We start from the raw sequence: 12,454 nt of genomic DNA, 5'->3' as shown, positions 1-12,454 counted from the left end.
AGAGTGAAAAATTTAAAGGGGTCTGAATACTTTCCGTACCCACTGTACACGTACATCTTTTCTCGAGTTGGATAAGATCAATACTCTCATATTTCTCGGTTCAAGCTCCAGCCAGCAGCTTGTTGGCTCTGCTTAGCATGTGGACTGGAAACAGCCTGCCTCATCTTGTCCATCTAGCACCTCTGAAGCTCAGAGATTGACACATTTTAAATCAACACGTTATGTTTATGTATGATAGCTGTCAGCAAGAAAGCAAATAATCCTGTTTCTTAAAATGTAAAACGATTTCTTTAACGTCAAATTGAGCAAGACACTAAACTACACCTGTTTAGAAGACAGTTGATGCTCTGTGCTGTTCAGAATAGCAGATCTGAATGTGATACAGAAAAGGATACGGCAAAGATGTTGGCCGATAGTTCTGTAACATCAGTGTTCTTCATAATAAGCTGTCATTTTTAAGAATCACTTCTCTCATATCAAAAATATCATGTATGAATTTTGCTTTAATTCAATATGGTTGTAAGAAAACAAAAAAGCAAATAAAAGTACATTATTTTTGAAACTGCATTAAAGTTATGTTTCACACTTAAGAGTAAAGAGAAAACGATTTCTTTTTGCTACGTTTTTATGATGGCCACTAGTCTCCATGACTTTTTATTTACAGACTTTGCTCTGAAGGAGAGGTTATCAATTGAGCAATAAGGCCTCTTTCAGATAAGAGATAAATGTTCCCAGGAGTCTCTTAAAGTGAGCTGAAGGTGGGAAAGATAAAAAAAAAAAAACAACCCCTCTGTGATAAAGTTAATAGGTGAGAAGACAGAGTCTGGAATCTCTGTTTAAGACTGGGCGTGAGAAAAGAGTTGGGGGGGGGGGGGGGGAGGAGGAAATGAAGGACTGAGAATGAATCTGACAGAAAATGACAGATGGACATGGCTTGCTGAAATACTCTGGAAAAACAGGGTGATGCTAATGAATCAGCCTCAGGTGAATGACACATACTATCCATTATAGCAGACAACACATAGGACCAGAGATGATCAATTATGGATTATAATAAAAGTGAAAACAGAGAGTAACCAAAATGGAACATTTTCTTTTAATTTAACCTTTATGTAACCAGTCAATTGAGAACCAGTTCTCATTTACAATGACAACCCGGACAAAAAGGCTGCAACAGGAGGCAAGTCATTACAAAACTAAATAAAACATAGATACATCTCAAACAATCTCATGCAAAAATTACAACATCATAAAATATACAATATAAAAAAAAAACAGTGTTCAAATAACAAGAGGCTAAAACATTTGGGGACTTAAAGTCTGAATACAGATTAAGGCTGACTAACTGTGCCATGGTTCTGATTTATTTGAACACATTCATTGCTTTTGAATGTACACATATTTTAAATGCTATTCAAAAGATATAAGAATATGGCAGTCTGTGGTGCTATCCCTTGCTCATTTTTTGTTCATTAGCCCTCAGATCACTGGATAATCTCTAACATGTCCTGTTTTACAAAAGTGTTTGTAAAACAGTCACAAACGTGTCGTTGAAAATCAACTGATATGAAGGAAGGAAGGACAAACAAGTCTTAATGCTCTAGCTCTATGTTCTTCACTCTCATTCCCTCTGTCTTCCTGTCTGTCCCTCTTGGACTCCTGCAGCCTGATGGATCAATTGTATCCTCGCGGCTCAGTCAACACACACACACACACACACATTGAAGCACAAACACAGCCAACACAAACAATAAATATCTGCATGGTGCTGACATACGGTGGCAAAAGCTTGCCAAAACAGCCAATCTGGCTGGACATCACAGTCTCATGGAGTGACAGAAAACACACTGCTGTGTGTGTGTGTGTGTGTGTGTGTGTGTGTGTGTGTGTGTGTGTGTGAGAGAGAGAGTGTACAGGATAGAGTAAGCTGCAATACAGTTCATTGGTTAAATAGTTTTTCACTGTTGCTTTGAGTCTACGATAAGAAATGTCTGAGAAACATTTCTTTAAAAAAGTCCCAAAATAAGTCCCTACCAACTGCATTAACATGTTTTCACAGCCTGTACACCCATTGCCCTAGACCTCACATGTTCCCACTAGAATGAAGAAGTGGTATCAGTACAATAAACACACTAGAATGTTACTCCAAAAGATACATCGAAAGTTAGCTAGTTATGCCAGGGACATATCAAGCACCAGTTAAGTGCAGCTCTTCGCGATAATTACATATTACTTTAGCCGGGAGACTTGTTTGTGTGTTTCAGGGGGGCAGAAACTCTTCTTACATAGATCAAGATGTCACAGGAGTCACAGGACTCTGTTTACTGATTCTCTAGCTGCCAAAAGTTAAACTATCCCCAACTTTTAGTTTTTCTGCACTTCGCTGCGGGATCAAACAGCCTGAGCTCAGGGTGACTGCAGCAACTTTCCATAGACATTGCATGGCAGCTCACTGCAGGCTGCACTTGCTTAGTTCAGACAACATAGTCCTAAAGAAATAAATAGACAAAAGTTATACAGAGTTTAAACTTGATCCAGCTACAGAAGACAAATAACACTAAGTGTGAACATATTAATGTTATCTCCGAAAATTTCACCTCAGATCCCCAAGATATCAAGAGAGACAAATGGGGAAACACAGAACAGAAGGAAAATTACAAATAGAAAGCAGAGATAATGAAATAGATACACAGAGGGCGAAGAGTAGGTGAGGGATAGACAGACAGAAGGGCATATGATAAAGAGAGATTGTAAAAGAGGAAAACAAACAGCGAGTTGCTGTTTTGTTTTTTATCCTCTATAATATTTATCTAACAAGCGTATTTTGTTATTCCCCACTGAGCTCCTTTTTGTCCTTGTGGCATCAGTCACTGCTTAGATTAGATTTATCCAACTAGGTCACGCCATCACCGCTGATTCACCGCGCTGGGACAAGGCGATTGATTGATTTTTATATCATAATCCCAGCCTGGGATTTGAGTACGGGGCTTCTGCCCTCCAGCAACTGCTGACAGCGGGTAAATCCTCATCCCCTGTCTCGCATGAAAAGAACACAGGGGCAACGCTCCGGTGCTCGTCACGTTATTTAAAGTGGTGTAGCAAAGGGGTGGAGGGGGTAATGGAACAAGGCCTGGACATGTGGAGGGATGGAGCAAAACAGTAGATTGCATTAGATTGATTCCCACCATAACTGAATGTGAACTTTTGATTTTGTCACATATTGTTTGTTTAAAATAAATGGAGAGCAATATAGAAAAGTCATAACTTAACCACTTGGCTAACGCCTGAATACCACCATCGCACATGGCCTGCAATTTTTAAAAGTAGCTAATGTAAAACAAGTGTACAACAGAACAGATAGAAGAAGAGGACCTACATACAACAGAACACTGAATAAGACATTTTAGACGACCAAAATGTTACGGTTAACTTTCGTGAACTGAAAACACACCGTGAAAGGGTTAAAGTTGTAAGACAGAAACACATTCAACGTACAGACAGGACAACGCCATGGTAGCGACCTGTCAATCACCAGGTAGCCCGCCCTAAAACATACCCTGCTTTATCGTCAATTTTACCCTCAATGGGATCATCATTTACTAAATGAATATCATGCTGTATTGAAGAAGAGTTGAAGATTGAGGTCATAAACTCATGTTTACTAAAATAATGAATAAAATGTAAGTAGGGTAATTTTCTCAAAGACTTCTACACAATCAAACTTATTTTTTCAACCAGAGGAGACGTCCCCTGCTGGCTAGTGGAAAGAATGCCAGTTTAAGGCATCACTTTTCAGATCCGGAGGTTGCTGCATGTGTTGGACGAAATGAAAACAAACACACACACACACACCATGATTTAAAACTGTTGACAACCTCTGAGCGGACTGTAAATCTGAATGATGGGAGAGTTGGTTCAGTCTTTTATTGATTACTGTAACTCTTACTACAATATACCTTCACAATAATATGACAGTCGTACAAGTGTGTAATATATATGATGAGATCAATAGGTGGCAAATCCTACTGCGTATAAATTCCCCCTTGAAAAGTTAAGGATCGATGGGCAATCTGCAATAACCCTTAGTACTGTAAAACCTCTGCGGTAGCTCATTGTACTGCATCTGTGCAGCCAGTTTTATGTGAGTCTATAATCCATGTCTGAGAGTGTTCGTAGGGAGAAGAAAAAGACACACCTTTGACATAATCTAAAAGCGTTTATGTATTTAAAGTGTTCACCTGTTACAATACTTACTCTTTGTTTGTACTTTTGATTTGTTTATTTCCATACAAACGTAGATAGCTGTATGACTAACAGACCATGTGTGTCTGGGCTGTATGGATGTAGGTTAAAGGCCTCCCACATGGACTTTTACACTGTTCAGTTCCTAAATGTCTCCACCAGGACATTTCACCTCTGGTCTCAAATCCAGTCCAGTCAGGGGATCAGGGTGGGGATGTACAGCCACACTGGCTGTCAGGAATCAATCTGCTTGTAAGGCTGCTCTGATCATTTTTCGTGAAGTTACTGGAGAGGGCTTTAAGAATCTCAGAATTTCAGTTCTGTTCCCTCTTTGTTTGACCTTTCCAGTTTCAAAATATATTGCTTTAATTATATGAGTTAGCATGAAGCCTCTCTTCAGCAGGGCTCTGCTTCACACTCATAGAATTACACACTCATACCCATGACCCGATACCAATTGCAGTTTTGGGACTTAAATTGGCAACATTCCGGTTACAATCTGAATCTTTAAACAATGTCCTAAAAGTTATCCTCTTGGAGTCCACCTGCCTGCTGGTGGGTAGGATTACGGGTGAATAATTGGTTTTGAGCAATGGTATTAGAGTTGTTTTTTTCATTTTTTTTTTTTTTTTTTTAAATAGGGCTTAAAAGGTTACAAACAATGTCCTCAATTTTCCATTGATCGTACACAAAATATCATTCCGAGATAAATATAATATCTCAAGGTCAGAGTATGGGGCTGGGCACCATGCAGTGCACTTACAAAACTCTGAGGTTCATCTCCTCACTTTGCTTCAGTTTATTTTTTCTGTATAGAGGTAATAACCACCGATTCTCCATTTCCCAAACACACACCTGGAACATTTCCTCCTACTTGGCACCAGGGGTCAAGAGAAACCCTTTGGTTGCTAGTCGGCCAACATGCCCCCTCACAATATTATTGACTGACGTAAAGGTGTCACCCACTGTATTCCCGGGTACAAAACACAAACATACAGCACTTGTCAGCATACGTTTCTATCGAAAGATTTAAGCTTTTATTTCCAGCTGATTTCCCCTCAAGAACCCACCTGCCTTTACCTCATAGATTCATTAGTTCCTGCAAATCGGAAACGGGCAGTACAGCATTGGCAGTGAGAGTGAAAGCAAGTCATAGAGAGAATGCAGTGGAAAAAAAATGCAGAAAGAATGAAAACCAGGTTTGGAGACAAGGGAAGGTAAAAAAGACCGATATTGAAGATACAGTGCTGACAAACTGACAGAGGGAAAAAGCGAGAGAGGGATAGTGTGAGCGTGGTAGAGAGAGGCATTTGTTACCTGGTTGTAAACCGCTGTGCTGCACATAAATCCCATTACTTTGGGAAGAGCGCTGGCTGATCCCACTGTTGCTGTCACCCACGCATCCCCAGGAAATTGAAGCTATAATTCTGAAATCCTCACTTCCTCCCTCCTTGCTTCACATAGTGTTCTCTCTTATTTTGTCTTCTTCTCAGACTTTTGTGAGCTACACTTTTGGCATTTTCTGTTCTTTTAATTTGTTAATTCATTCGTAACACTTGTTTAAACCGTTTCCATACAGATTCACCTAAAGCTAATTTACAGTCCAATTAACCTGACTTGCACATATTTTAGTTTGATGTAGTTTGATGACTGCACTCAGAGGGAAACCACATGAGCAGCATACATACACGCTTTGACTATTCAACCTTAAAATGTCAGTATAATCAATATTGACAACATACAGGGCTTTAATATATTTCCAATTGTGCTGATGCTCTATTTAACTGTAACTGTAGTTAACAAACGTGAATGTTCGTTGAATACTTGAAAGGCTCTTCAGGCTCACAGGGGTTTACTTAGCGTTGTGATTTGATACAATGCAAGTGGACAGTGTTATTTATGTGCTGATTGCAGTTGTTACACCAGTGAAATGTCTTGTCGGCTCGAGAGCCATCACTTGTGAGATTAGCTAAAGAGATGTCCCATTAGTGTGTCATTTTGCGTGCACATTTTTGTCACCCATGTAAGAGTCTACAAGCCTGTCTGTGTGTTTGTGCACGGCATGCGTGTGTTCTTGTAATAGTAGAAACATCCGTTGGTAAACTAGTTTGTTGAGCCTCTGCGCACCTCTTTCATTACAGCGATTGCAATCTGTTAAAAAAGAGATTAGATGAGAGGATGTACTGCGTAAAGTATATTAGAGGAATGAATTGCTTCCCGTGCTCTGTGGGGTCAGTCTCACTCTCACTGAGGATTAAATCTCTCTCAGCTCGATAAGCCTGGATTCTCCTCCGTCTTGCAATTGAGAAGACCCGTCTGGAGTACACTCATATTAAATACTCAAATAAAATTATTTAAAACCTTAAAAAATGTACCCATGTTCAACAAGTCAATGTGTTTCGTGGAAAACAAATCCTTTGTTTAAAAGTGTTCACACGTCCGTGTCTAAATAATGCATAAATAACTAAATAACTGGCTGACGGGAACCTAATAGTAAAAAATACATTCATTCAAATTGTATCATCAATGGAATGGCTCCATATCAATAATGGATTCATCTGATTAACACTTACTGGATCTCCATTTAACATGTTTGGACAATTCATGGGTTTATAACAAATGGCTTTGGATACATGCTCATGCAATTCTCAAACATTCATGAATGAATGCTCCAAATATTATCACAATAAGTATTAGTAATTTCATAATTGTGAGCCACAGACGTTTTGATATACATTACTTCATAGGGTGATGTGATGGCAGTTAGAATTGAGACAAATATGTCTTGATGGATAAATGTCTCTATGATGATCTCACACCTGTTTTTATGAAGGATCAGCAATTAACCTTTGAACTTCCTCTCCATCTGCTGACTACAGAGGTTCTCCATCAGTTGACCTAAGACTCTTGTGTATTACCTAAGATATTTTAGGAACTACACAAATGTACGTAACAAGTTTAGCAATCAAGTGTTTTGCTTGCTTTATATTTATCTCCACATGGACCCTGGAAACATTTCCTTAACAGCGTAATGCATAACTATGCCTCCGGATGGTAATCAATATAGAGTTATCACCCGCTGCATGATGTCTTAGGGCTCAGTTTTACATTGAACTAGACAGCATAACCACATGAAACAGGGGTTTTGCCAAAGTTAGGATGTGGGAAACCCTGTTTGATACTCTATATAAAGTGCAATATTGAGAGCCTTGATTTACAGAGGTTTTTGACAGCAAACACAAATTACTGGAATTATCATGGACAAAGTATAGTCATTAAACAACCATTTAGTGGTTTTACATCAGCAAAACCACAACTCCCCGCCTCCACTTGCTAGAGACCATTTATTCTGTAGAAGCAAACAAATAGACAGCATATGTTTGCTGCAAAAGCCTTGCAATTGATTTCATAATATGTCAGCCAATTTAAAAAACCCAAAACAATAATAAACTATTTAATTGGATCACCCTTTCACTTTTGTATTTTCAGGAGACCCATGTTGTTTTCTTCTTTTACCAAACAGCCTGCTGCATTAGCCTGCCTGGTTTTTGGCCACTATAGGGGGAAGAATAACTCATAAATCAAAGGACAGATAGGCTAAAGTTACTATATGCAGACTTGACATAGCCTACTGTCATCTCATAAACCTGCCATGGCTAACATGTTACCAAACACTGTCCAGACTGGCTACCTGACAGATCTACATGAGTCCAAAGGTCACTCTCATTTAAGCTAGCTCTTTTTAACCTTCACTAGCACCCGGAGCTTTTTTTTGCTAGATAGCTAATGCTAGGCACTAATTTTGTGGTCTGCTGGCTAGTGCTGCATAATGTAACATATATTGTTTTTTTACCAGCAGACTCCTGTTGCTGGAAATTGAGTTGAACCACAACGTTACAATAGTTGTCAGCAACGAAACCTCAAACGAGCTAAAAGGGGCTAACGCTACCACATTCCATCGAGTAAAGTAGTGTTGGGGGTTGTCACTCAAAAACATTTTCACATTACATATTCATTTGATTCTGTGTATGTGTATTCTGTGTATTCTGTGTCATTTGATTCACTGAAAATGGGAAGTTACGCATGCCCTTGAACCTGAGTTTGGTTGTGTTGGATGGAGGAATGATGATTTACTTGATGATTTACTACTAGGTAGCTTGTTTGCTGATCGCACAATTTTGCATTATATGACCATCTTAGCACTGACTACGTTACCTCCACATGCTACACCGATTAATAACATTTCCATAAGCCACAGATCTAGCATGTCATTTGCCACAGTTGTGCTGCAAGTTGAGCAGGACAAGCTAACCCCGTGCACATCTTTCAGCAGCTGGCAAAGTTGCACACACAACCACCAGTGACATTACCTGCTGAGAGAGAAAGCCTGAGAGTCAATAACACTACACTGCTGGATTTATGACAAGTGGACTCAAACACAGACTTTGTTACACTTGCCAGATAAGATGTAGATACCAGCTTCAGCACAGTATCTGCAGTGGATTTCATTAAGTCAATGAAAAAGACAGGAACAACCTGTGACTTCCTCAGCCTAATTGATGCAACTGAGCCATCAGTTGGCACATTTGGTATGTATGAGCTGTTGTTTCTTGGTGGTGATTTTGAAATTAAACAGCGCCTATGTCCTTTTTTTGGAGTAGCTCTACTCTTAAATGCAAATGCACTGTACAGTTTATCAGTGTATGTCTTGGAAAGCTGTTTTATGAGTATACTACTCTCAAACTAATCTCTGCATTCTATTTTCACTCTGTATTTGGTAATTGTGCAGACAGTACACACTGCATGATGCCATTTAGTTATCACAGTGTGTGTTTACATTCTGCTTTCACGGTAGCTCCCGCTTTCCAAACCTTCTCTTACATTATTGAAAACCTTTATTTTCTTTTTAGCCCTCTCCTGCTTCAGTCCAGTCGTTTATTGTCTCCTTCCTCGTTAGTTGTTCCTTACTGTACCGTGTTGTGTGTGTGTGTGTGTGTGTGTGTGTGTGTGTGTGTGTGTGTGTGTGTGTGCGTGTGCGCCCTGCGCTCCATCTGCTCTGTCCTTTTTTGGTATTTTGAAACTGCTGGGGTCCAATCGATCTCTGTCTGGCAACAAGACACACCCCCCCCCCCCCCCCTCTGCACTTGCATTTTGGGTCATCCTTTATTTTTCCAGGTAGGTCAGCCATAGGAAAATGACGCAGTGGCTTGGGGAAGATTTGGGCAATATGACAATATGAGAGTATGGGAACAAGACTTGAATTACTTTTGCTTTTACTGATTAGTGAGTACTGAGGAAGAACTGGAAATTCACACACCCCTTACATAAATGGCTCACAGGCAAGCACACACACACACTGTGGAAAACAAAGACACTCAGGCACATACAGTATATTAACACTTTTTCACATGCTACCTTATATTTGCAGTCAAAACTAATTCATAAAAGGCTGTTTGCTGATTTAGTTGGAGGTCGGAGTTTGGGAGTTCATTGCTGCTCAAGATTAATTTATTCAAGTGTATGTCCGGTCCTCAGGTACCAGGTTTCCCAGATTTTTACCCCAGCCAAGAAAGCAAGGTTTAAGTTTGATAACAAATAAATGCATTTACAGTAACCTGCTGATACATTTAAAAACAGTAGCTGAGGTTTATAAGGACCAGAATGCCAAACCTTTTTCCTTTTTAGATAATGCTATGTACATTATATTATATGCACACACTGACAGAGTAGCATAACACATACTCCCATCCTCACTTTTAGAAAACTTGCACAGTGCCCTTACGTGATTTGTGCTTGCCGGATCTGTGATCCGGCTGCTCGGCCACGTACTGGGGGTTCCATGCGGCAGGTTTCCACCTGTCTGTGCACATCCAATATTTTCTAACTAAGTGGACGCAGATTGGCGGAGAAAGTGGAGAACTTTGAGGAGCTTTGAGAATATTTCATCAGCTCATTTCTATGTGACCATTCTTGCAGAAAGTATAACCGAGGTGTTTGGTGCGCATGCCTGTTAGATATGGCCTAATTGCTTGGCTCTCGGTATTTGCTGTTGACAACCACTCCTTGCTCGGTGACACCAGAGAAGTGAAGAGTTCGGTTGTAACGTTAGTATATCGAGCATCCAGCAGAAAAAAGTGAACTTCAGTCAATGAGCTGCAGCTGCCTGTAAAGGCCCGCTGCAGACAACATGCTCGACTCAACCTGCAGAGGCCTTAAGCCCTGCCCCTGCTGCTTCACAGAGCGCTATTGCTTGTTTGTTTAATATTTATTAATATTAGACGTGTTGTCTGTCCATGTTGCACCAACCTCAACACTGCATATCCTTGGGTCCCCATCGATACACCCACCAAGTATGAAGTAGATCGAATGAACGGTTCTCCAGATATTCAAAGGACATACCCACAGCCCGACAGAGAGAAAGAGATTCCTTGCTTCATAGTCAGATGTCATCACCTACATGCAAAACCCTGTAACCATCCTGCAATCCCCCTAGGAGACCTTCATTTGAAACCATGTAGCCTATTTCAGGTGCAGCGACAGTTAACATTATTTACAATAGGTGTCGGTAAACCACCAATCTTGTACAGCAGTTGCAAATCACAAGAAAAAACTTTCTGTTCCATGTAACCACAAGTAAAGTGATTTTCTCTCCCTGTTATCCTTTCTACTCTCCCCCCCCCCAGCTCCCCCAATGATCCGGCTGTCAGTGAATGACACGGTGGTGGTGGATCCCGGACAGGATGTGCCCTTAAACTGTGAGGTGACAGCAGGTTTTCCCCTCCCCACTGTGGTGTGGTCACGTTACCCCAGATCCCTTCCCCTCAGCGCCCAAGTTCGAGGGCCAACGTTGATTCTGCGAGCTGTCACCCCGGCTGACGCAGGTTTCTACAACTGCACGGCTGTCAACAATGTGGGCAACCCAGCACGCAAGAACGTCAATCTCGTTGTCAGGAGTAAGTAATACATGTGTGTGTTTGGTCCGAACTTGACATGATTTATGCTGTGTTCATCCAGCAACAATGTAGGTTCAGTGTTTTGAAACTTTGAAACTATAATGTGTGCAATTTTTTCCTATTTTTAATCATGCCATATGTTTTCTTTTCTTTCCTTTTGATAGCTGAGGGGATAGTATAGAACAGATTTTTTTTATTAAGCAAAACACACGCACACACATGAAAAATATCTTAGTATTCTTGAAAATATTAATTAAATCATTTTTTGGGGATTAAACTGACTGTATTTTTAATTTTAATTTATTTAAAGCTAAAATTATTTCCCTGACTGAAAATAACAAGTGCCATCTGTCCAGTCCTCGTTGGCTTTATTCTTCCAATGTAGTGTGTGAATGTGAGCAAATGTATTCATTTGCTGTGTGCACTCTGTGTATGTGTTGAGTGTGACTCACCTGCAGTTGATCCATCATTAGAGAGAGCTGATGTGAACCGTGTCAGAATAGGCGAGCTAAGTATTGCGCTTCTCCCTGATGCTAAAACAAGAAGCCTTCCAATCTCCTTCGCCTCTGGCTATTTTTAGTCCCTTTAATCATCTTTATTCACTCCAATTAGTTAGACTGGAGTGGAGGCAATTAGCAACAGTCTCTTCTGTTAGTTAACACTGTAGAGAACGTATGCTGGATGGGTTTCTCCTGTTTGCCTAATGGGCCTGAACGCATCGTCACACCAGCACAGGTGGCAAGGCAGTGAATGTGACACACACACACACACACACACACAAACTCGCGATCAGATAAGTGCATAGAGATAGAGGTATGCAGGTAGGCAGGCGACACAGTTGAAAAAGTACATGGATGCACACACAGCCGCAGACGCACACTAACCAGGTAAAGTTGCATGATCATAATGAACATATGGTCACTGCTTCATACCCATGGCTCCACCCAAGCATCGTGTTAACAAGCTCGAAAGGAGTTTAAACCAAGCTCTCCTCTCCTCCTTCTCGCCTGTATCTCCTGTTAGTGGAGAAACAGAGAGCTGTTTTGTATTCAACATGGAAATCTGTTGGGGAAACGCAGCCTTTGAAACTGAAAATTAAATGTGACAGTGTGAGAGTTACTCTTTGTCCTTGATTTTGTTTTCCCCCGCCTCCTCCTTATCCCCCTCTTATTTTATTTTATTCTGTATCTGGCACCTTTTGTCCCTCCTTCACAATTTGCATCTACCTCTCTCTCTCTCTCTCTCTCTCTCTCTCTCTC

General features: G+C 40.5%; 1 protein-coding gene across 4 annotated transcripts in view; it reads left to right on the top strand.

Moving 5' to 3' along the window:
* Positions 1-12,454, top strand: part of mdga1 (MAM domain containing glycosylphosphatidylinositol anchor 1) — a 163,339-nt gene that overhangs the window by 97,806 nt on the left and 53,079 nt on the right. For all 4 annotated transcript variants that reach the window (XM_031846333.1, XM_031846332.1, XM_031846334.1 and 1 more), the window contains exon 7: positions 10,926-11,195. In XM_031846333.1, coding sequence (XP_031702193.1) covers positions 10,926-11,195 — 270 coding nt within the window. The remainder of the gene's footprint in view (positions 1-10,925; positions 11,196-12,454) is intronic.

This window comes from Anarrhichthys ocellatus, unplaced genomic scaffold, assembly GCF_004355925.1.
Source record: "Anarrhichthys ocellatus isolate YVR2014 unplaced genomic scaffold, GSC_Weel_1.0 scaffold6, whole genome shotgun sequence".
Lineage (NCBI taxonomy): Eukaryota > Metazoa > Chordata > Actinopteri > Perciformes > Anarhichadidae > Anarrhichthys > Anarrhichthys ocellatus.
Note: the sequence above shows the minus strand (reverse complement) of the source record. Positions and strands in the feature narration are given on the sequence as shown.